Consider the following 23,596-nt stretch of genomic DNA (forward strand, 5'->3'; position numbering starts at 1 on the left):
AATGTAAGTTTGTTTATTCTTCACTCTCCTAAGCTAACTGAATACAGTATAATCTCTGTAATATTTTTTTAATCCTTATAATTTTACTTCTTTTGTTAGATAAAAAGTTTTGTTTAATAGTTACCGCCGAGGGTAACAATTGAAACTGTGAAATACGTGGAGTCATACATTTATTAAACCGTCAAAACTTTAAACCGGCTGAAATTCATAGGCAGTTGGTTGCTGTATATGATGATAATGTAATAAATGAAAAAAAACGTCTGAAAATAGTGTGAAAGGTTTAGAAATAACAGAATTAATTTGCATGATGAACAACGTTTGGGGAGGCCCTCAATAATCATCGAGGACTTGTTTAAACGCGTCGAAGATGAAATCAGAAAAGATCGTCGCTCAACGAATTGCGACCTGGCCCTTCTTTTTCCTATGTTTCAAGAGCTGTTACTGGTCGCATTGTTCATGACCATTTAGGCTTCAGAAAGATTTGTGCACGTTGAGTGCCGCACGTCTTAACAGAACGTCACAAAAAAATACGAATGGAATCTGCTTTGGAATTTTTGATGCGCTACACAGAAAAAGGCGATAAGTTCCTTAATTCAATTATTACCGGTGATGAAACAAGGACTTCGTATTACACGCCAGAGAGAAAACGGCAGTCAAGTGAATGGCGTTATCCTCAATCATCAACCAAACCGACAAAGGTCAAGTCACAGCCATTTGGACGGAAACTGATGGCCACAGTTTTTGTGATCGGTTTGGCATCTGCTCTGATTGATTTCATGTCACATGGAACGATTGTAAATGTAAAAGTCTACTGCGAAACTCTACGTAAGTTACGGCGTACCATTCAAAATCGGCGACGTTGGGCGCTGACCGACAGTGTCATCCTGCTGCGCGATAATGCACGTCCACATATTGCGGGTCCAACACGCGATTTACTGAGAACATTTGGAAGGGAAATTTACGATCACCGCCCATCTAGTCTGGACTTAACTTCTTCTGATTACCATTTGTTTGGGAAATTGAAAGAATTTTTGAGTGATAAGCAATTCGCGAGTGACGATGAACATAAAGATGCTGTTAATCAGTGGCTAAATGGACTGGCAGCAGAAGAATATGAGGAAGGTATATTGAAGTTTGTGTATCGCTATGATAAACGTCTTAATTTATGTGGCGATTATGTAAAGTAGTATAAGCTATGTAATCTAACAGAAATAAAAGATATTTATAAAGTTTTCAGAATAATGTTTTTTAAATGAAACGGTCTTTACTTTAGAAATAACCTCTTATAAATTGATTTATTCTTCTTTTTTTGTCTTCAGTCATTTGACTGGTTTGATGCAGCTCTCCAAGATTCCCTATCTAGTGCTAGTCGTTTCATTTCAGTATACCCCCTACATCCCTAACAATTTGTTCTACATATTCCGTTCATTATGAAACCTACTCCTGCCTTCCCATTATTTGAAGCTGAGTTAATTATTCTAAAATCGCCTGACCAAAAGTCGCCTTCCTCTTCCCACCGAACCTCACTAATTCCTACTACATCTACATTTATCCTATCCATTTCCCTTTTCAAATTTTTTAGCCTACCAACCTTTTTTAAACTTCTAACATTCCACGATCCGACTCGTAGAATGTTATTTTTTAATTTTCTGTTGACCCCTTCCTTAGTAGTCCCCACCCGGAGATCCGAACGGGGGACTAGTTTACCTCCGGAAAATTTTACCAAGGAAGGCGCCTCCATCATTGCTATATGAAAATGCAGAGAGCCACATTTTCTTGGAAAAAAAAAGCAGCTGTAGTTTTCCATTGCTTTCAGCTGCGCAGTACTCAGAGGTCTGAGTGATGTTGATATGGCCGTTTAAGTCGCCTGACTCACGCCCCTAACAACTACTGAAAGAGCTGCTGCCCTCTTTCAGGAATCATTCCTTAGTCTGGCTCTCAACAGATACCTCTCCGATACGGTTGCACCTTCGGTCCAGCTACTCTGTATCACTGAGCACTCAAGCCCCCTCACCAACGGCAAGGTCTCATGATTCATAGAGGAGGATTGATTTATTAAAGATTATTAATCCGTGATTATAAAAAAAAATGTTTTTAATAATAATTCAATAATAACAATAGAGAAAAAAATCAAAAGTTATTAGTGAAATAAATTTAAGTACTTTTAAAAATGTGTATATGTAATTTAATAGGCATTATTACATATGTTTATAAGTAATATAGTTGGTGAAACATACGATTATATAAATTGAAAATTATAATCTAGAATCGTATTATTTTTGGATTTTCGAATTTAATTTCTGTTTAATTTTATCTACATTAAAGTTAACTATAGAGTGACTGAAAAATAAACCCTCACAAGAAAAACATATACACATACATGTTCGATCTTTAATATATTGAATAAAGTCTTATCTTTTAGTTCATTACTTCTCTGATATTGTCGGACAAAAATTCCGGACAAATATTCTCCCTGTCGGAGTTGACCATCATTTCGTTTATTTGTTTTTTGTTACCAATCATTTAATCGTTCTTTGGGTTCTATAACTCTTCTGATTTTTTTTTGTGTACACGTTCTTTAGTTTTCAAATTTTCTCTCTCTTTATATTCATCATATTTTCTTAATCTTTTTATTCTTTCGTTGGTCTTAACGTTTTCTTCCTCTTTATATTTATTATCTTCTCTTAATGTTTTTACTACTTTTTTGTTTGCAGCATTTTCTTCATGTTTATTTATTTTTTTTGTTTGCTACATTTTCTTCCTTTTTATTCTTCCTTTGGTTTTAATATTTTCTTCCTCTTAATATTTATCATCTTCTCTTAATTATTTTATTCTTCCCTTGTTCTTAACATTTCCTTCCTGTTCATATTCATCTTCTTGACTTTTTTACTTCCTTATATGAAGTAAAGGAAATACTGTGATTGCGAAAAATTTCGTTTTTAAAATTTCACCGGAAATATTCATTTTGATCATCTCTGTATCCATTTTAACTAGTTTCGGCGTGACGTCTGTACGTATCTTGCATAATTCAAAAACTATTAGCCGTAGGATGTTGAAATTTTGTATTTAGGACTGTTGTAACATCTAGTTGTGCACCTTCCTTTTTGATTGAAATCGACTGAACCAAAAGTCAAAATAGCCCAAAATCCAAAGAATTTGAATTTTGGACTTAACTGCAGAAATAAGCCCTCATTGAGGGCTTTTCAACGATATATATCATAAGTGGTACTTATTTTCATTGGTTCCAGAGTTAAAGCCAAACAAAAGTTTAATTAATGAAATATTTGGATCTTGCGAGAGGAAGGCACATCGGTTGATATCAGACTTCACCTCCTTTTTTAAACTTTTTTTTTAAATATAAATATTTTGATTTATTAATAATTATTAACCACTGATTGTAAAAAAAAATTTACGATAAATTGTAATTCAATAATAACAATAAAAAGAAATATGAAAAATATCAGAAGTTATTAATGAAATAAAATTTTATGTGCTTTTTATTCTAAAAAAAAAATGTGTATATGTTGTAATTCAATAGGCGTACAAGGAAGTCATGTGGTATTCACATCAGATTTTTTTGAGATATATTTCTTCATGTTCAATTTCTTTTTTCTGTACGATTGTTTCTTTTTCATTTTTGATTATTCACGAAATAATCCAATAATAAAGACTGATTATTTTACACCGTAAGGTCGAAATTAACATTTGTAACCGGTATACAGGAGTTTACTAAACGGAATAGTTTAATTATTATTAACTTTTATTTATTAGACACACCAGAAATCTGAAACGTTTGTTAATCAGCAACTCACGAAGATACGAATAATACTGATCTAATAATACGAGTAATAAAGGGACTTTTACTGTATCCTAATATTTCATGTAAGATTGTTGGATTAATAACCGTATAAATATTTGATGTTAATAAAAACTAATATTCAAAAATCGTGTAATGTTCACTTTATTAAAGGATTGGAGGATCGTATCTAAGTTTCAAATGAAATAAGTTTAAATGAAGTGCAGCAAAAAACGTGTATATAATAAAAACGTGTAATTTAATAGGCGTTCAAGGAAGTCATGCGGTGTTCTTTTTTATTTTATTTAACTTGTGAAATTTAAATAATCGATGAATTTTTTTATAATAAAATTTATGAAATAAATTCATTATTTGGGAAAGTAAATTAAGAAATTATTTTATAATTCTGAGGATTTTGTTTTTTTAACTACATAATTCCCGCTTAAATTTAACTAAAAATGAAATAATTTTGCTACTTTTTTTGTAATTAATTTGAAATAATTAAATTTGTAATCGGTAATTTAATTAAGGTATTAAAAAAAATTACATTTTTTTTAAGAATAAAGATATCAGTTTTCATTTCAAATGTGGTATAAGAGATTATACGACTAAGAGATTAAGCATCGGAAGTTATCATCGCAAAAAGGGAATGTGTGTATTACACTGTTTAGCTTACCTCAGTTGGCAACAGTTGTATTTGGCTTAGAATTCTATCGACCTCTGCCAGGGATACTCTACAGCTCTAATAAAAAGGAATGGCTAAAGGAAAAGGTAATTTAAAAATAAATAAATACATTTATTTTCGTTTATAATTATTCCGTTATTATTTATAACATTAAAATAATATTTCTATTTTAATTCTTACTCGGAATAAAATTTGTAATTACGATAGAGTATATCTGACGTTATTTTTAGATCAGCTAATGTGCGTGATTAGAGATTAATGATTATATTTTTGTCACTATTTTATGATGTTTACATCTTAAAAATTATTAATAGCAACTCTATACTTTTTATCACTTTAAAATAATAATAAATTTAAATCAGTTTACAAAAAAATATTATTTGCTGACAAATATTTTAAGAAAAAGAAATTATAAAAAAAATATAAACAAATTTTGGCGATTTTATCTATTAAATTAAGTTTACAACAGGTATTTAAAGCCAGTTATAGTTGTCTATAATGATATACGTATTTTTTTCTAAGTAATAGTTTTTAAACATGACCGGAATTCGAACCCAGAACTATTAAGATGAAAGATGAATTAATATGAAATAAATGAATAATATATTTTATATTAATAATCATATTTACGCCAAAGGATGGTATTTTTTTCGTAATAATTTAGGAAACGTAATTAAAATTACTATAAAATATACTTGTTTATTTTAAACATCTTTTATATTTTTTAATTTTTATTTTGTTAGGTTGTTAAATTAGTGAAAATCTAAGTATATTTAGAGATTTACATAATACATTTATTTTTATTTTAAAAGTTACTGTCAGGTAAGTAAAGTGTATTTAATCGTTAAAAATACATAAATTTCGTAATATTGTTTAATTAAAATAAAAATAGAAGTGAACGACAAAAATAAGTATTACATTCGGAGACTTTTTATACTAATTATGTAGTTCATAAATAATTATTATAAGGAGTTTTGTATTTTTACGAGTTAATTGACTTTTTTTAAAATAAAAATTCTAGTTTATATCTTATAATACTGACACGTATAATACTTGAAAATGTTCGTTTATTCACAAATACGCAGTTAGAAGAATTATTTTAAATTTTACTTTAAAATGTCTTCTGATTTGATAAACCTATTTTATCCTACTGTAATTAAGATTATAATAAAAACAAGCTATTTTTTCTTGTAGTCTACTCATTTGGATCTCAGGAATTGACAAAAAATGGATCTCAGGAATTGACAAAAATTTTTTTACCAGGGACATTTTTTATTTAATGCCTCTTTCTTGTTTTTGTATGAACTTAAGTTCGTTTGTAAATTTTTATTTCTATAGACGAACAATGAAAGGTTACTTGTAATACAAATTTCTTGAAAAATCTACGGATATTAATCTTTACAGATTATTATTTTCGTAATTTTCAGTTTTTTTAATTTTAAATTAAAACATCTTGTGCAACTCTGAAGACCATTTCTAATTAAGTTTTCTTTTATCGTAAGTCTAGCTTAAGATGTATCTTTTAATTTTTCGATAAAATAATTGGATAACGTTATTAATATTTTAATAAGATTTATTCTTGGTTGACTCGAGCGATTGAGATATCTTCTGCCATTTTTTTTGAGAGCGTTCTTGAACTAAAACATATATTTTTTTCCTTTAAGATTAAGTGACCTTTCAAGTTCTGAAGTAGTGTTTATACTATGTGGAATAAAATTAATTTTTTTTTTAGGTGGTAAAGGCGGTGGAGGAGGTGGTGCGGCTGCTGCTACTGAAGAAGTGAGTTTTTCTAAGCAATTATTCGATGTTATTTAAAATAATTATGGCACATAATTTATGAGTAATATTAATTATTCCTTTTGATCTTTTATAGATTAATTACATTGTAAACACATCAATTATTGCAACGAATCTATTATATTTTTCCATGCTTTTTAAAATGTCTGCCTAAGACAGAGTTACGATTTTAGTAATTTTGGTAGGAGGAAAGAACAAGTATAGCATATTATGCTATATATATTACATATTAGCTTATATATATATATAACAACAAGAATTACCCTGTAATTCTTGTTCTTGATAAGCTTGGTAATTAGAATTGGTATACGGGTACACGCTGACTGCTAGACCAGAAGTACTTGATTCCATTCTCAGCGAGAGTATAAACTTTCTTGCTTAAAAAATCTTGAAATATCAAGTCAGAAGATTGAATTTTATCGGTCTAATGAGAAAGAATTAAATTTCAGGATAAACTTATTTTTTAAGTATACAAAATGATCCGGGACTTATTTTCAAAACTTCAGATACTAATTTAGGGCATCAAAATAATTAAAAAAGTTCACATCGACATAAGTCCTATTTTGCTTTGTTTTCCTTCTGGACGCCATTTTGTGATTTTCAACAAAATTATTTTTTCTCATAAACGGTTAAAATTATTTTTTAATTAAATTTGGAAAATCTAAGACTAGTGTCTTATTCTACAAAATAAAAAAAAAATTGAAAAGTCACCTTTAAAGATTTCAAAATGGTGGCCAACTTAATTTTTTAATCTTCAATAACTTTATAATTATTAGGTTTATCCAATCTTTACTTATACAAAATTTATTAAGCATTTTCTTTTGAACAAAATGACACCTCATTTGTAAAAATACGTTAACAAACAATCGAGTTTTTGCAGATAATTAACCCTTTCTTTCTTTCTTTCTTTTTCCTGTTTAGCCTCCGGTAACTACCGTTTAGATAATTCTTCAGAGGATGAATGAGGATGATATGTAAGAGTGTAAATGAAGTGTTAGTCTTGTACATTCCCAGTTCGACCATTCCTGAGATGTGTGGTTAATTGAAACCCAACCACCAAAGAACACCGGTATCCACGATCTAGTATTCAAATCCATGTAAAAATATCTGGCTTTACTAGGACTTGAACGCTGTAACTCTCGACTTCCAAATCAGCTGATTTGGGAAGACGCGTTAACCACTAGACCAACCCGGTGGGTTGCAGATAATTAACCCGGCAGTACGCTTGCGCACGGTAATGTAAGCTGATAATTTTTTGCCTGTTTTATTTCCTCCGCTAAATGTAATAAAGAATTATTACTAATAAATGATAATGTTAAATTAATAAAAATTATCAGTTCACAGTGCTCATTTTGGTGTCCTGAATCAGTACCTGAAGTTCGTGGAATACGGCCCGAATACCTTCTGTAATCATTTTCTATTGTAGTTACAATACTTAATATTTCTTTTTAATCCTCTATCACAGATCTATCAATTCATTCACCGTTAAAAAAGAATACAGTGAATCCTAGTAGTTAGCTAATAGTAGTGGGTGGGGCTAAAGGTAACGGTGGGGTTACACTAAGTGAAATCTGATCTTTTTGGTAGGCCGGCCTTAGTGGCGTGAGTGGTAGCGTCTCGGCCTTTATCCGGAAGTCACGGGTTCGAATCTCGGTCAGGCATAACATTATCACATACGATACAAATCATTCATCTCATCCTCTGTAGCAATACCTAATGGTGGTCCCGGAGGTTAAACAAAAAAAAAAAACAAAAACAAATGATCTTTTTGGTAGACCAGCAATTTCAAAATGTCATTTTTAAAACTATTTCCAAACGGCGTTAATATTCTGTTATAATTTTCATAGTTATTTTCACAATAATTCGGTGTTTTTAGAAGATAGAATATCAAATTATATAATTTTTAACAAAGCTTTTATTATTTTGTGACTTCAGCGTGTGAGGGAATTTGGCTTTATCATTTTATAAAACGTTTTCTTCCCTAAATTTCTTTGCCTTCCCTAAATGTACTTTTTTATAATTACAAGCAAAACATTCCTACAATTATGCAACTTAAAGTTTCCAACAAAAATTTTGTTTATGAAATAAAAACAAGTTAATTCATTACTACAGTATGGTGTAGGTAAAGGCGCATATATAGTAAAATCAGATATTAAAGAATTTAAAAATTTTGATGTCTTTTACACTTTTAAATATTTGAAACTAATTTCAGCCTCTCAATTGGTTGTGAGTCCTAACCGTCTAGAATGACCGACGCAAAAAATCGTCTTTCATATTAATAGTTATAGATTATTTTGAAACTCCAGCTTTTTCTTTTTTTTCAAACCTTTTTTGTTACTTTTTGGAAAAAATAATATTCACAGGTGATATTAAACTATGGAAACGTATTTCATATTTAAAAAGTGAGGTATGTTAGGAAGTAGAAAGAAGTGAAGATCTGCATAGTTACAAAATTACTACTTCATAGTGAGTTTCTTTCTTTTTCTTGTTTAGTCTCCGGTAATTACCTTTCGGATAATACTTCAGAGGATGATATGTATGAGTGTAAATGAAGTGTAGTCTTGTACAGTCTCAGTTCGACCGTTACTGAGATGTGTGGTTAATTGAAACCCAACCACCAAAGAACACCGGTATCCACGATCTAGTATTCAAATCCGTGTAGAAAATAACTGACTTTACTAGGACTAGAACGCTGAAACTTTCGACTTCCAAATCAGCTGATTTGGGAATATGCGTTCACCACTAGACCAACCGGGTGGGTTCATGGTGAGTTTTAACATTTTTGTCCGCTACTTGCATTCGTCATATTGATTCATACTTTTTTTTTTAAATAGGAAGATAGATAATTTTAATGTAAAATTTAACGAGAAAAACGATGTGGCGAAAGCCGTTTTTTTGATAAACCTTCGGTTTTTAATTATAAGCAAAGTTGCAAAAATGAGATGAAATAAAAAAAGTAATTATTTATTAATTTATTAAATTATTAATTAATTAGTTTTCATTACTGAAAAATGAAATAAAATCGGAAAAATGAATTGTCCATCTTGCTCACAGTTGATTTACTTATCGGTTCACTGTTTTGAAATCTATTATTAAATAAATCACATACCTCTTGTAAAGGTTGAATTTTATCATTGTACCCGTAAATCACAACGAGTTCTTTTTTGGTTTCACTAATAGGATCCGTTATTATTTAATAAAACTAAATGAACAAACGAAGTTAATTATAATAACAATGCCCCTTTCTTTTTCTTGTTTAGCCTCCGGGAATTACCGTCAGGTATTATTTCAGAGGATGATATGTATGAGTGTAAATGAAGTGTAGTCTTGTACAGTCTCAGTTCGACCATTTCTGAGATGTGTGGTTAATTGAAATCCAACCACCAAAGAACACCGGTATCCACCATCTAGTATTCAAGTCCGTATAAAAGTAACTTTCTTTACTAGGACTTGAACGCTGGAACTCTCGACTTCCAAATCATCTGATTTCGGAAGACGCGTTCACTACTAGATCAACCCGGTTGGTTAATAATAATGCCCTCTCTCTCTCTCTCTCTCTCTCTCTCTCTCTCTCTCTATTTTTCCTGTTTAGCCTCCGGTAACTACCGTTTTTAGATAATACTTCAGAGGATGATATGTATGAGTGTGAATGAAGTGTAGTCTTGTACATTCTCAGTTCGACTATTCCTGAGATGTGTGGTTAATTGAAACCCAACCACCAAAGAACACCGGTTATCCACGATCTAGTATTCAAATCCGTGTAAAAATAACTGGCTTTACTAGGACTTGAACGCTGGAACTCTCGGCTTCCAAATCAGCTGATTTGGGAAGACGCGTTCACCACTAGACCAACCCGGTGGGTTTAATAATAATGCCCTGGACAAACCTAACCCTACATCTGTGAATAACACGTACGCATACGTCCGGGGCGGACAACGACATGGTAGTTTGGTACCTTCACTTATGTCGGTCAACTGGGCAATGGTTTTGCCTAGGAGCTCCCCTCTGGAGTACGGGATTCTCGATTTCGCTGTTTGCAACGGGGTGGGATCTGTTTATGCTGAAGTACGGGCGGGGAGTGCTTGTCCCTCTTCTCGGTTGTGAAGGTGGGTTGAGGTTGAGCTGGTGTGAGTTTAGCTCTGCCGATGTCTTGTGCCGCTCAGCGTGAGTCAGTAACTCATCCTTGGTAGGGATTCTAGAATGAGTAACAGTATCGGAGCCCTTACTGTTACGTTTGAGACCTGGAATATGGGTATCGTGGGTCAGGCAGTACCTGACTCCACGGCCCGGGTTAAATTGTGGGAGGTGGCTGACAAGAGGAACCCAGGCAAGATCTATGATCCGGGTCACGCCCAACCATCTCTCCGCTCACATTAAATGAATACTGACTGACGATACTATAGGTTATACAAGCATCTACATCCACATCTTCCATGGCAGTGGGTGTACGTAAAAACCCTCGTCCAGGAGAACCTTTGTCTTCGGAATCAAAGAAAAGGAAGAGCGTTGAGTTCATTGAGGTAGAGAAGAACACCCGAACTAAGTTTCAACCTAAGATCATTGGACCGATTCCAAAGTATCTGGTGATAAAAAAAGAAAGAAAGGAATTTTTCTAAAGTTAGTCCTTTCGTGATTGCTCGTGGGATCACGGAAGCTGCAGGAGGATCTGAAAAAGAGACCAAGAGGACAGCTATGGGCTTGTTTGTAGAGACGGTCAATGACTTACAGTCATCACGGCTATTGAAAGCTACGAAGATAGAACTCATTGACGTTGAGGTTGTCCCGTAAGGTACACTTAATACATCCAAGGGAGTTGTGTGCAGTGGACCTCCTAAAATGTACAGAAGAAGAAATCGTAAAGGAGCTTCAAGAACAAGGATTTGTTACAGGTCGACGTTTGAACACCCGATGTAACGGAGAAGTTGTAGCCTCCGTATCGCGTGTTTTAACGTTTAACAAACCTAAGTGTCCTGAGAAAATTAAGGCTGGCTTTCATAGACTGGATGTCCTTTCTTTTATCCCGACTCCACTGCAGTATTTTGGATGTCAGAAATTCGGATATACCGTGGCGAGATGGTCTATGGAATGGAATGGAATGCAAAGTTGGCAGGAGTCTATTACTCCCTACTTTATCGCAGAACCTGGACAGAGTCCCTTGCTGCTGGATCATTCTAATCGGGGTTGTTTTTTAAAAGGTTATTTTTAATCTCGGATCTAATTTTTCAATTTTTGTCTATTATTATTTTAGTGAATTTAAGACGGATTGCATTCCAATCCGTTGTTAAACCAGCGTTATCGAACCCATTTCATGGGCCGACCGCGGAAGGCTAGGCTTATAAAGCCTGTCCTCCCGACGTAATTCCCCTTCAGACCGTCCACTGAAGTCCTTTCGGTGCTAACTCTTTAATAGGCTAGCAGGAATACGCCACAACGGGGCACTACCTGTAAGGAGGGAGCAATGCGTCACCTTTTCCGGAGGAGTCGCAATTGCTGGGTTATTTTATCTTATTGTAAGTTTTGAAAAGGAGAGGATGTTTAGAAGCTCTTCATCCGCTTCTGGTATGGGTGCCCTTCAGGACGCGAGATGGTCTAGAAAACAGATTTATTCTTGTGATGATCCATTACATCCGAATGATGTAATGGATCATCCATTGCAAGGATCAGCCGGTTTGTGTTAACTGCCATGGACATCTGCTAGATCGTCAACTATCCGATCTATAAAGAGGAAGTAGCAATACAGGAGGTGAGGACCATTCAAAAGGTTAGCTACTTCGAAGCCAGAAAAATTGTGCTCAGCAGATCACCGAAGCTTACGTCCTATGCTCAGGTTGGTGCGGCTTCTTCTAAACCAAAGGACGTAATTTCTGAACTTGCACCAACATTGGCAAGCACGGTCGAACGTATCATCGATTACAAATTCAAGAGTCGACCGATTAGAGAAAATAATCCAAAGACGATGAAGAAAGAAGCGGATGTCTCTACAAAAAAGATTGTTATACCCAAGGAATGAACATTCGACCGGTCAAAAGACGAAGGAAATCGAAACCAAAATGAAAAAGACTGACGCTGAAGTACATATTGAAAAAATCCCACTCAGGGATCTGCGAACCGAAAGTAAAGATTTTGGAAAAGGAAGATTTTCAAAAACTAATTATGAAGCCTCTGAAATCACGGAGGCCGTTAAACGAAAGGGCGAGCATTTCGGCCGTCCCTCACGCTCTAGAATGGAGTAATCGAGTCTTGACTCTGATGCACTGATGATGACCGCCCCATAACAGCCGGTTTCATCTAATGTCGGCAGCAGGAGATCTTCCGTGATTTGCTGCGGAGGATCGGAAAATTCCATCTTCGAGATCTCGGGTAGATGGAAAAACGAAAAAAGAAAAGATGGCCTAAGAGAAAACCTAGGCGATAAAATTAATGATTGAGGTACGTTTTTTTTTTTGAAAAATCTTAATAAATGAAGAGTACTTAATTTCTTTTGTTTGACAGTGAATTTATTTTCATAGTACTGACATTTCGTTAGAAATGCTTTTTTAAGTGTTTTCAGTTTTTAGTTTTAAATGTTTTTGAAGTGTCAAGGACCCTTTACACCGTTGTTATGTTGTGTTTCTTTTGGGGTTTTTTAATACTCCTTGAAAAGTCTACTTCTGGATGATATGTTACGACAAGAATAGTTGACTACGTCATTAGTGTTTTTAACAGAGAGGGGAAAATGTTTCTGTTTTTGTTCTTTTTTATGTGGAAAGGGGCTAATGACCGTAGCAGTCCATGCCCCTAAAACGTAAAAAAAAGTAATAAAATTTGCAATAGAGAACAAAAATTTGAAGCAGTATAACTTAATTCTTTAATGCGCAATTAATTTAGACAATCAAATACTATACTTGTATGTTGAAATAAGAAGCCAAAATGAGAAGTTAATAACTTACATTGTTGTAACCTAATACCGATTGCATTGTTTTAGTTTAAAAGCTGATTTAATTCTCTAAATTTTTAATACATTTTTTAAATCTCAAAAGTTTTTAAATTGTTAAAATTTAAAAAAAAAATATATTGTACGAAGTAATTAAGAACAGGAAACATTTAACTAAATTTTAAAATTAAATAATATGATAATTAATTAAGTAAATAATATCAGTTGACCTGCCATTTAATTTGTAGTAGTGTTGCAAATTCTAAGTTATGGTGTTTATTAATGTTATTTATTATTGGGAAAGCAGTTATTGTTAATGTTTGGGCCAAATTACAATATTAACTATTTAAAGTTTGTTATTGGATGTAATTGTGAAGGTAATACGAAATACAAAAGGTTACTACGGGGATTTTACCTCTTATTACTACCACAATGTTTCCGGTTTTATAAATTTAACTACTTATAACTGGAAAACAAAGTCATTTACTGAGAAACGGTTTACGCCATTGTTTTTGAAGTAAATTTTTGCGTTAAAATCATGTATCACCTCCCCACCTTTCTATTTTAAAAACGTTTTATTCAATATGGCGGATCCAAGATGGAAGACAAACATTTCAAAATTACCATAAAGTAGAAATATTGTAATTATGTAGATCCGCACTTGTTTCTACCATCCCTCAGTGTAGAAATATGAAGCTCGTTTTCATTCTTTAATATTACTTTGTATAGCATAATCAAAATTTAACTAAACAAATTTTGCAATTCCTAATCTTTTATATGCTCGTTTAAGTGTAATCTACATCTAATTTAAAAGAAAATATATTATTATATATTTGTATAAAAATATACATTTTTTTTTTTTTTTATTAGAAAAAGGCAGCAGGTGCTAAAGGAGCAGAAAAAGGGGGAAAAGGAGGAGAAAAAGGAGGTGGTGAAAAAGCTGGCGGAAAGAAAGGTAGGATTAAATTATTAACAAAAATAAATAGTATATACAGAGTGTCCCATATAAAACGCAACCCAACCTTATATTGGTAGGTCTAGAAATAATAAAAAGGCATGTGTAAATGTAAATGTAACTTTTATTATTACCATCCATTACCTTATATTTAGAGTAAACGTTGGAAGTGGTCGCCATCTTCTTGAATACAAGCTTCAATTCTTTTTACAGCGTTTCTTGCAACTTTTTTCAAAGTTTGTCGCTGGATATTTAATACAGCTTGTTCAATATTGACTTTCAATCGTTCAAGTGTTTGTGGTTTGTTGTTGTAGGCTTTTTCTTTGAGGTAACCCCGTAGAAAAAAATCCGCCGCAGTCAAATCTGTAGATGTTGGTGGCCACAATCCTCGACCGATAACACGATTACCAAAGAACTCCTCAACGAAATCAGAAGTTGAACCTGCGTAGTGCGATGTCGCACCGTCATGTTGTAGCCGGCAGTGTCTGTCTTCCTCTTCCAAGAGTGCGATGAACTGAAAAAAAAAAATATCCTGATATCGTTCTGCATTAATGGTGTACTCGAAAAAAATAGGACCGATTATTTTCTTCCGCGATATCGCGCACCACACGCCCGACTTCTGCGGGTGTAATTGTTTTTCGTGATAAACGTGGGGATTTTCAGCACTCCAAATTCTACTGTTTTGGCTGTTTACGTAGCCATCCAAATGAAACCGTGCTTCATCTGTGAAAAATAACGAATCGATAACATTAATTCCGTCACGCTGAAATCGACGGAACCGTTGACAATATTGTAGCCGTTTTTCTTTGTCCGGCTCTAGAAGTCGATGAACCGTTTGAATGCGATATCGTAATTGTAATTGTTTGGTCGCCCGATGAACAGACAAACGTCTGATCGATTTATTTGGCGAGGCGAGTAATCGGTCTTTGATTTCAGCGACTGTATCTGTATTCAACATCGACGCAGATCTTTTGTGTTCCTTGTTATTAACAGAACCGGTCTCTCTAAATTTTGCGACTAACCTTAATACTGATGTTTTGTTAGGAGCTGGTTTATCTGGGTAAGATATATTATAATTAAATATATCGTCCGTTATTTTAAAATATATACCATCCATATTATTAAAATCGATATTTCCTGTAGGCCTATAAATAACATAACATTTATTACAAAATTATATAACTAGCAAATGAATTGAATGTTAAGAAAAGATAACCTTCAATTTAAGTGTAATATCATGTTGCTGGAAGTAAATTACAGATTATATTTCAGTTAGTATCAGGATGAAAATATTGGAAATTCATTTATTATATGAATATAACATTACTTACACAGAAGAAATCTTTTTTTTTTCAACTAATCGATTTTCATCGAATTCGAAGTTGACATATCGACCTGATATCTTTCTTTTTTTAGAAATAGAATTGTTTTACATAAATACTATATGGCATATGAAACTAGTTAATTATTCTATTATTTATTTGTTTAATCCATTAATTATTAAAATGAAATTTTCTTGTTGCTAAATAAATAATGAATAGTTAAAATGCTGTTCGAAAATATGATATCATGCGTAACATTCATTATTTCTGACCTCTCTGGTTCTCCAGAACGAGTATATTGGACTACATTTAAGTATGTTTTATTCATTTTTTATTTATTACACATTCCTGTAACTAATGGATGATTCTTATTATTTAAATGCAGTTTTATCAAATGATTATGGTTCCTTGGAGAAGGTTTTTGGATTTTGAAATAATCATATTTGCAATAAAGTTTTTGAAATTATATAATTTCTTTCTCTTCTATCAAAGTTATTTTTCATTTACTGTTTTAATGATTTTTGCTTTCCTGGTATCATAGTTCTAGAGCTATACTGCAAGAAGGAAAGTATGGTAACCGATCATAAAGTAGGGTAAGGGGTTTTTCTGCATTTCTCGATATTTTATAACCCAGGGACCCAAAAAAACAAAAAAAAAAAAAGGGGTGGAAGGGATATTCGTACATAAGTACGAATGGAACGGAACGGAACGCAAGAATGGCGGAAATTTCAATATTTCTCCCTACAGATCGCAGAGCATGGACAATGTCCCTCGCTGCTGTATCTTTCTATTATCGGGCGGGTTTCATGGGTTATGTAGTGGCGGTTATAAATTTTAAGTTTTACTTATGGACGGATTTGATAATTTGCGTTCCCATCCGTATGAACCAGCGTGAAATTTATTTACTGGTTCTGACCGTGGGAGACTAAACTTTTGAGCCTAGTAATCCCGGCATGATTCCCCTTCAGTCCATCCGCTGAAGTCCTTTCGGCACCAGCACCTATGGGCTAGCAGGAATTCGCCTACCGGAGCCCTAGTTATCTGGAGGAAGAAATGCGCCCCGTTCTCCGGAAAGAGTCGGATATGCTGACTAAATGAAATTGTGGTCTGTTCGTGGGACGGTGTGAGGTGTTGTCTACGTGTTTATAGTTTTAACAAAATTTAATTGTGAAAACGGTCACTTTCGCGGCCGGAATTTTCGCGCGGTTTCCATTTATAGGTTACGCGACATAGAGGCTCCTAAGCCTGGTTCGTCATTTTTTGACTCTCGTACCGCCTCTTCATGGTGGTTCGTTTAATACGGCATGGGGCCGTTTTCTTATACCCTGTGGAGTACGGTCCTCTCGGCAGATGTCCCGGAGATGGCCGTGTTCGGACACGGCCGCTCTCCCGAACAGTCTGCGTGCCTGCGCCACCCCCACCTCGGATACGGTGTGTAGTCCCGCATCGTAGCGAAGAGTGACGTTTCTGATGAATCACGGTGCTCCAAATATCGTCCGCAACGCTATGTTTTGGACGGCTTCTAATTTCTTTTGAAGCGTGGAGTTCAACAAAGCTTTCCATGCTGGGTAAGCATATGTTAGAATTGGCAGGACGTATAGCCGAAAAATGAGCAATTTTGTCGCCAGTGGGTATGGACTGGCACTGTTCAGTACTGGGTATAGTGAGGCTCTGACGGCCTTTGCCCCTTAGGTCACATATTTAACATGTTCTCCTAAGGTAAGGCGCTTGTTCAAGACTACTCCCAGGTACTTGACTGTTTTCCCAAAAGGTATTTTCTCTCCTGAGATTTCCAGCTGCCTGGCTGGAGCACGTGTCTTGTATATGAACATCACGGCCACCGATTTTTCACCGTTGACCTTGATTCTACACATATCGAGCCACGGCTCTACTAGATCCAATTGCATTTGGAGCCTCTGAAGCGCGTAATCTAAATTTACGGACTCGTAAAAATATGCCGTGTCGTCTGCATATAGGGCCGTTTTTACTCCTTCCGACAGCGGCATGTCATTGACGTACACCGTGTACAAGAACGATGAAAGCACTGCTCCTTGGGGGACTCCAGTGGCTACGTCTCTGGTGGAGGAGATTGTTCCCCTACGCGTACAACAAATTGTCGGTCTAGTAAATAAGACCGTATCAATCTGACATTGCGACAGCGAATCGTCGTATGTGCGAATTTATACAGCAAGCCGCTATGCTAAGCTTTATCAAAGGCTTTAGCCACATCTAGAAAAACGGTTGCAGTTACCGCTTTTCTACTTAGGCCTCCGACAAGACTGTCGATTACTTTAACCAGTTGGAGGGTCGTCGAGTGGCCCTCCCTGAACCCAAATTGCTCAGGTCGTACTCCTTTTCCCAAATGACGCCTAAGACTCTCCAGGAAAATCCTTTCGAATAGCTTTGACAACACTGGTAATAAGGAGATCGGCCTATAATTCTGGGGAAAGAGTAGACTTTTCCCAGGTTTAGGTAGGCATACCACTTTTGCATTTTTCCAGCAATTCGGAAAGTATCCAACGTAACTGACGTAAATATTGTGGTTATGGTCGCTGTAAGAGCGGGTGGAACATTCCAGAATACGCGGGCACCGATTCCGTCAACACCTGGAGCCTTGTCGGAGCTTGTGGTTTTGATTGTAGCGGAAACCTCCGCCTTAGTGACTTGGTCTATTTCTAGTGGGGCGTCCTCCACCTGTGCTAAATAATCTACGAGGAAGGACTCTACCTCGGTTGTGTGGTCATCGTTCGGGGCGGGAGGGAGGTTTGGAGTTAACTGGCTCTCCAGGGTGTTGGCGAAAACTTCCGCCCTATCCGCCTCCGAATGTGCCAGAAGGCCTCGTTGCCCCAGTACCGGGTGGCGGGGCTTCTTTTTTTCTCGTAGTTTTTTATTTAACCTGAAAACCGTGTAGTGGTCGTCTGAGACCGAGGCGAGGTATTCATTCCACGGATCCTTTCGATGTTGTGCCAGCAGCTGTTTCACTCTGTCCGTTTGAATATAAAAAGCCCTTTTATCAACGGGGGACAGGGTGATTCGGTATCTACTCCTCATTCGGCGTTTTTCTGCTATAGCGTCAGAGAGGTGAGGTGGGAGATTATTACGGATCGGCCTCGTGGTCTTTTCCGTAGAGCTGTTTGACAGAGCCTCGGTCATTGACGATGTGACGCGTTCGACCGGGTCGTCGATTTCTTCCGGTGTGGTCAGGAGTTCAGGATGCGCTGGCCTGTAATCCCGTTGGAGAGTTTCATAGAACCTTTTCCAATTCACTTACTTTCGGGGTATAGTCGGGGAGTCTCGGCTGCCCCCTGCTTGGCCCAACTTTAATAAGACGCACTTGTCAATTAAAATCCCGGTCAGGCATGGAATTTCTATTACCATACTCGATCAGCTTAAAAAAAAAAGTCGGCAGAAAAAACCTTAACCTACGATGCAGTGTTATATGTTGCCAAACTTTTAACAAAAAATATATGACATAAAATGGTAGTTAGCTGGTAGTACACCTATCAAGGTAAGAAAAAATCTAAAAATTAACTGACAATCTCTTCATGTAATCATATTGTAAGTATGAAATACTTACGATATAAATGGAATAAGCTGAGAACAATTAAGTGGTGCATTTAGACAACTCTTACTACAATTCGTTCATTCAGGTAAAGTACGTATATTGTTACACTATCTGGATAATGAACTATAGTAAGAATAATTTAGTTTTGCAGATGATCGATGCAACACGGTAAAATTAAACTCCATTATTTTGGAAGACTTTTAGTTTTTCATAGCAATATAAAATTAATATGGAAAGTATCAGTGAATGAAAGATATATTTAAAAAATATGTATTTATTGAACGAAAGAGTGAATTTCATTCGGTCTCAAGCTATATTTTTTTTTTACTTATGGCCCCTGATTGGGGAGGGAGATTGTTAGCAACCATCATGACCAGTAATCCTATATTAATTCAGCTATACTGTGTTTTTTCCTCTTCAAAAGATTCCATATAGCCATACAGAAACTGAAAGGAAATGGCCTCTTTTATCTTTTTTTAGGAATTATTTTCAGATAGCTTTCAAAAAGATGTTAAGAATTTAAAGTTAAATATTTTATTTTAAAAAAATAACAGTTGTTTCCTGATCCTTCTTTTGTTTAATCAATTTTTTTTTAATCGTGACATCTTATCATTTATGAATGTTTGAACTATCTGTATTTTATGTAAATATAATGTTTAAAAAATTTTGTCATAGAATATAATTTATTGATAATTAAAATAGTAATTATATATTAGTTCTAAGTTCAAACGATTATTATTAATTCTTTAATATCTTTTCAGGTGGAAAGAAGTGATGTTTGGCCATTAAATTTAATCGCACTGGATGTCTAACCAATAATATTGTATGTAATTATTTATTGTCGTGACATCACATTTATTAGAAATACCATTAAAAGCAATGGACAATGTTGAAATATTCACATAGATGGATTAGATTTAGACAGACTTCACCATCTCTCTCTGTATTATTACATACCCTCTTTGTATTATTTCCCTCCCTCATAATCTTTACCTCCACCTCTCTTGTTCATTACTTCCTCCCTTTCTTTTGTTTTTTTTTTTATCTCTACTATTTATGTTGTATTTATAATATTATTATTTTTATAAAATAAATTTTTAAAAATAATTTTTTTAAATAAATAACAAAGTAATTCAAAGCACACTTTTAAAATAATTTAAAAAACAATATAAAATCGTGCCAATATGATAAAAGCTTAAATAGAAAAAATGGAATATATTTTGTTTCAAATTATATTAGTTCTAGTTTTATATATATTCCTTCTTAAATAAAAAACCTTAAAAAATAAATAAAAATAAAATTATTTGTGATTGCAATATCCATATGAAATGTTATACATAATAATTTCTTTATTTTTATTGTTTTACTTCTCAACTTTTTAAATTGGTTGTACAGGATAGTAAAAATTAATTGTATTTCTATTTATGAACTGAAATAATATTTCACCGATAATTAATTTTTAGTGATTTAAAAAAATAATTTGAATTAATTAAATGAAAATACAAAAAAAATAAATAAATAAATAAAAGCATTTATTTGTAATAATTATTAAACTTTTAATAAATAATTTACTGACTAAAAAGGTTGTATTGACTTATCTACTTTTTATACTGAGGTCATAGTTTTTAACGTAATTCATACATTTTAATTTACTAAATACTTTAATTACAATTTAAAGTATTTTTTTGAAGTAAATCATAATACTTATATAATACCATTTAAGTAAATACTTTAATACTTCAAATTCATATAAAATTGTGAATTTTCATATAATATGGCGCATGCAATTTAAATGGAATATATATATATATATATATATATATGGCAAATAATATATTGCCGTTAGATAAATTGGGAAATATTCTATAGCTTCATTATCTATAGTGTTACATCGCTGTTATGTTATAGACAAGTTCCATTAATGACACCATTATTCATAAAGGAGCATTGTAAAATAGGTCCAAACACCATGAAAGCATATACCTATGTATTTAGAAGTCAGGTCATTAAATTTTTTGAGAGAAAAACCCCTGAAATTAAAAAAAAATCCTTTTTTACTTAATATTTTAACAATAATGCATTTATAATAATATCAACAATAAATCCTTCTCTTGAATTCCTCTTAATTTATAATTATATAATGCAAAAATTAACTTTTTAATCCACTTAATAGTACCATATTAAAAAGCTTAATTTAGAAACATCAAATTTTTTAAATACTGGAAAGACTGCTTTTATAAATTAATATAAATATTATTATAAATTTAAAAAAAAACATTTATTATTAAACACTATGAAGGAAAATTATGTACAAAATACAGGTATTTTTGTATTAAATACCTAAATATTATATTTAATACATTTATTAAATACCTAAATATAACTACACTATTTTATATAAAAAATTATATGATATTTTGTATTCATTACTATTTTTTTTTTTTAACAAATGACCAAACAGTATTAAATCAAAACTTTAATATTTAAATTAAGAAAAAATAAAAATTTAAAGGCTGCATAATTTGTCGTTTAATATAAGATTTAAATATGATTAATTAACAGTTGGTATATATTTTTTATATTATATTGTGAACATAATTAATGATATTAGATTTAAAATCTACATCTGCATTTAAAATTTACTTCATCTATTCTAGGAATAACAGTATTTTTTTTTTTAATCAAAATAATGAGTGTTGGTAATTATTTTATTCTCAAATATATAATTTTTTTAGTGATTGATACATTGGATTTAATTTTAACATTATCTGAATTATTTATATTTTCTGTTAATAAAAAATGTTGATATGAATATATCTTATTTGAAATATGAAATCTGATATGATAAGTTTTTATTATGTTGGACTTAAATATTATTATTATTATTAATAGATGTTAATAATAATAATAATAAATTAATAATACATAAATATTTAATATATATTACATGCCAGACAATAGAAATGTTCACATTCAACTAGATGGTATTATGATTTCACAGCATTGTATAATAATATTTATTATTCATAAAATTATATTAAAAGTATTATGCTACTGTTGTATTGACCCTATTTATTGGCATTAATTTTATTTTTATTATAATAATAAATACTTATTTAAAATAATATATTTTTTATCTCTCATATTTAAAATATCTTTTTTAGTAATTTTTTAATCGTTTATCTAATATACGTAAGCAATATTATTTTTTAATATATATATATAAATGAACTTTAGTATACAGTAAATTCAGTACTTCCGTGGGCTAATTAAATTGTTAAATTTATAAAAAAAGGATTCTTGTCAAAAGTAGAACTTATTTTAGTCTTATACACATCGTTATTCCTTGCTATTAACTCTCCACATATATTGTCAGAACATGGTTTTGTGATATTATTGGAAGCTATATAATTGTCATTATATACTTTATAATTAATTCATTAATTTAAGCATAAAAAAAACCACCTACCTAAATTTCATTAAAATTAGTTTTACTTTTAGAAAATTTGTTTTTTTTAATAATTACTTCTAAAATAATTCAAGAGATGGAAAATGTGTAAATAATTCATTAACTCTGATACTCAGTTTAATGTGTATGAGAAACGGCTGAATGTTTTTTTCTATTTAACGAATAATAGAATTATGTGATCAGTAATGACTAGATTTTAATATTATGTAGTTGGATTTATCTATCCAAAGAGAAACTTAAATATAAATGTGGACTGATTTATTTTTAATTACTTCAACAACTGACATTTTGTCCTTGTATTCATTTATTTATCTGGACACTACTTGTTTTGATGAGTTTACTGTATATTATCTCTAAAATGTTAGATATTAATGATATTCTTTATTTTGTATATATTATTTAATATTCTATATTACAAATATTTTTGGGAAAATTATTTTAAAGCGAGTAAAAATCATATTTTATAATGTTATAGTTATGTTACATAGTTATTTTATTGTTGTGAATTAAAAAGAAATTATATAAATTATTAAAAATTTAATCATCTGTTAAATACACTTGGGAACAAGGGAAGTATAGCTGTTGATTCTTTTATGTATTGATGTAAAATCTATAATATGAAAAGTAATAAATGTTATTTTTGTTACTATATTTTTTAATTAACCTACATCTTAAATAATTTTTCTTTTCAACATTTATTAATTGGTAAAAAGAAAAGTCGGTCGTGAGATTAAATTGCATTAAATCTAAAGGAAAGATGTATCTAGTGATATATACATATATACAGTGGTAATAAGAATTTACAAACTATTAATTTGTAAGTTGTCAAGAATTATTATTATCGTCTCGTATACTGAGTTGTTTTATATCCTTTTTTCATTTGGTTCACAAACATTTTTTTCTTGTAATGGATAATAAACTCTTCGAATCACTTGTCTATAAAAACACTGATCCAAGAAAGTCATAGTGTTGGCTGTATGAGCCATAGCATTGTCCTGCCGAAACCAAGTGTACTTTATCTGGTCTGCAGGTATAGTGTTTACAAATTGTTGCACCACCTGTATGTAACACTCATTGTTCACTATGCCATTAAG

General features: G+C 32.4%; 1 protein-coding gene across 1 annotated transcript; it reads left to right on the top strand.

Annotated features, from left to right (window-relative positions):
• Window positions 1-1,092: 1,092 nt before the first annotated feature.
• LOC142329535 (uncharacterized) lies at window positions 1,093-23,148 on the top strand. Its single transcript, XM_075374206.1, has 5 exons — window positions 1,093-1,122; window positions 4,412-4,567; window positions 6,214-6,260; window positions 14,062-14,146; window positions 19,795-23,148. Exons 1-5 carry the CDS (start codon window positions 1,093-1,095, stop codon window positions 19,843-19,845), a joined length of 369 nt encoding a protein of 122 aa, XP_075230321.1. The 3' UTR covers window positions 19,846-23,148.
• Window positions 23,149-23,596: the final 448 nt, after the last annotated feature.

The sequence above is a fragment of the Lycorma delicatula genome, chromosome 8 (genome assembly GCF_047948215.1).
Source record: "Lycorma delicatula isolate Av1 chromosome 8, ASM4794821v1, whole genome shotgun sequence".
NCBI lineage: Eukaryota > Metazoa > Arthropoda > Insecta > Hemiptera > Fulgoridae > Lycorma > Lycorma delicatula.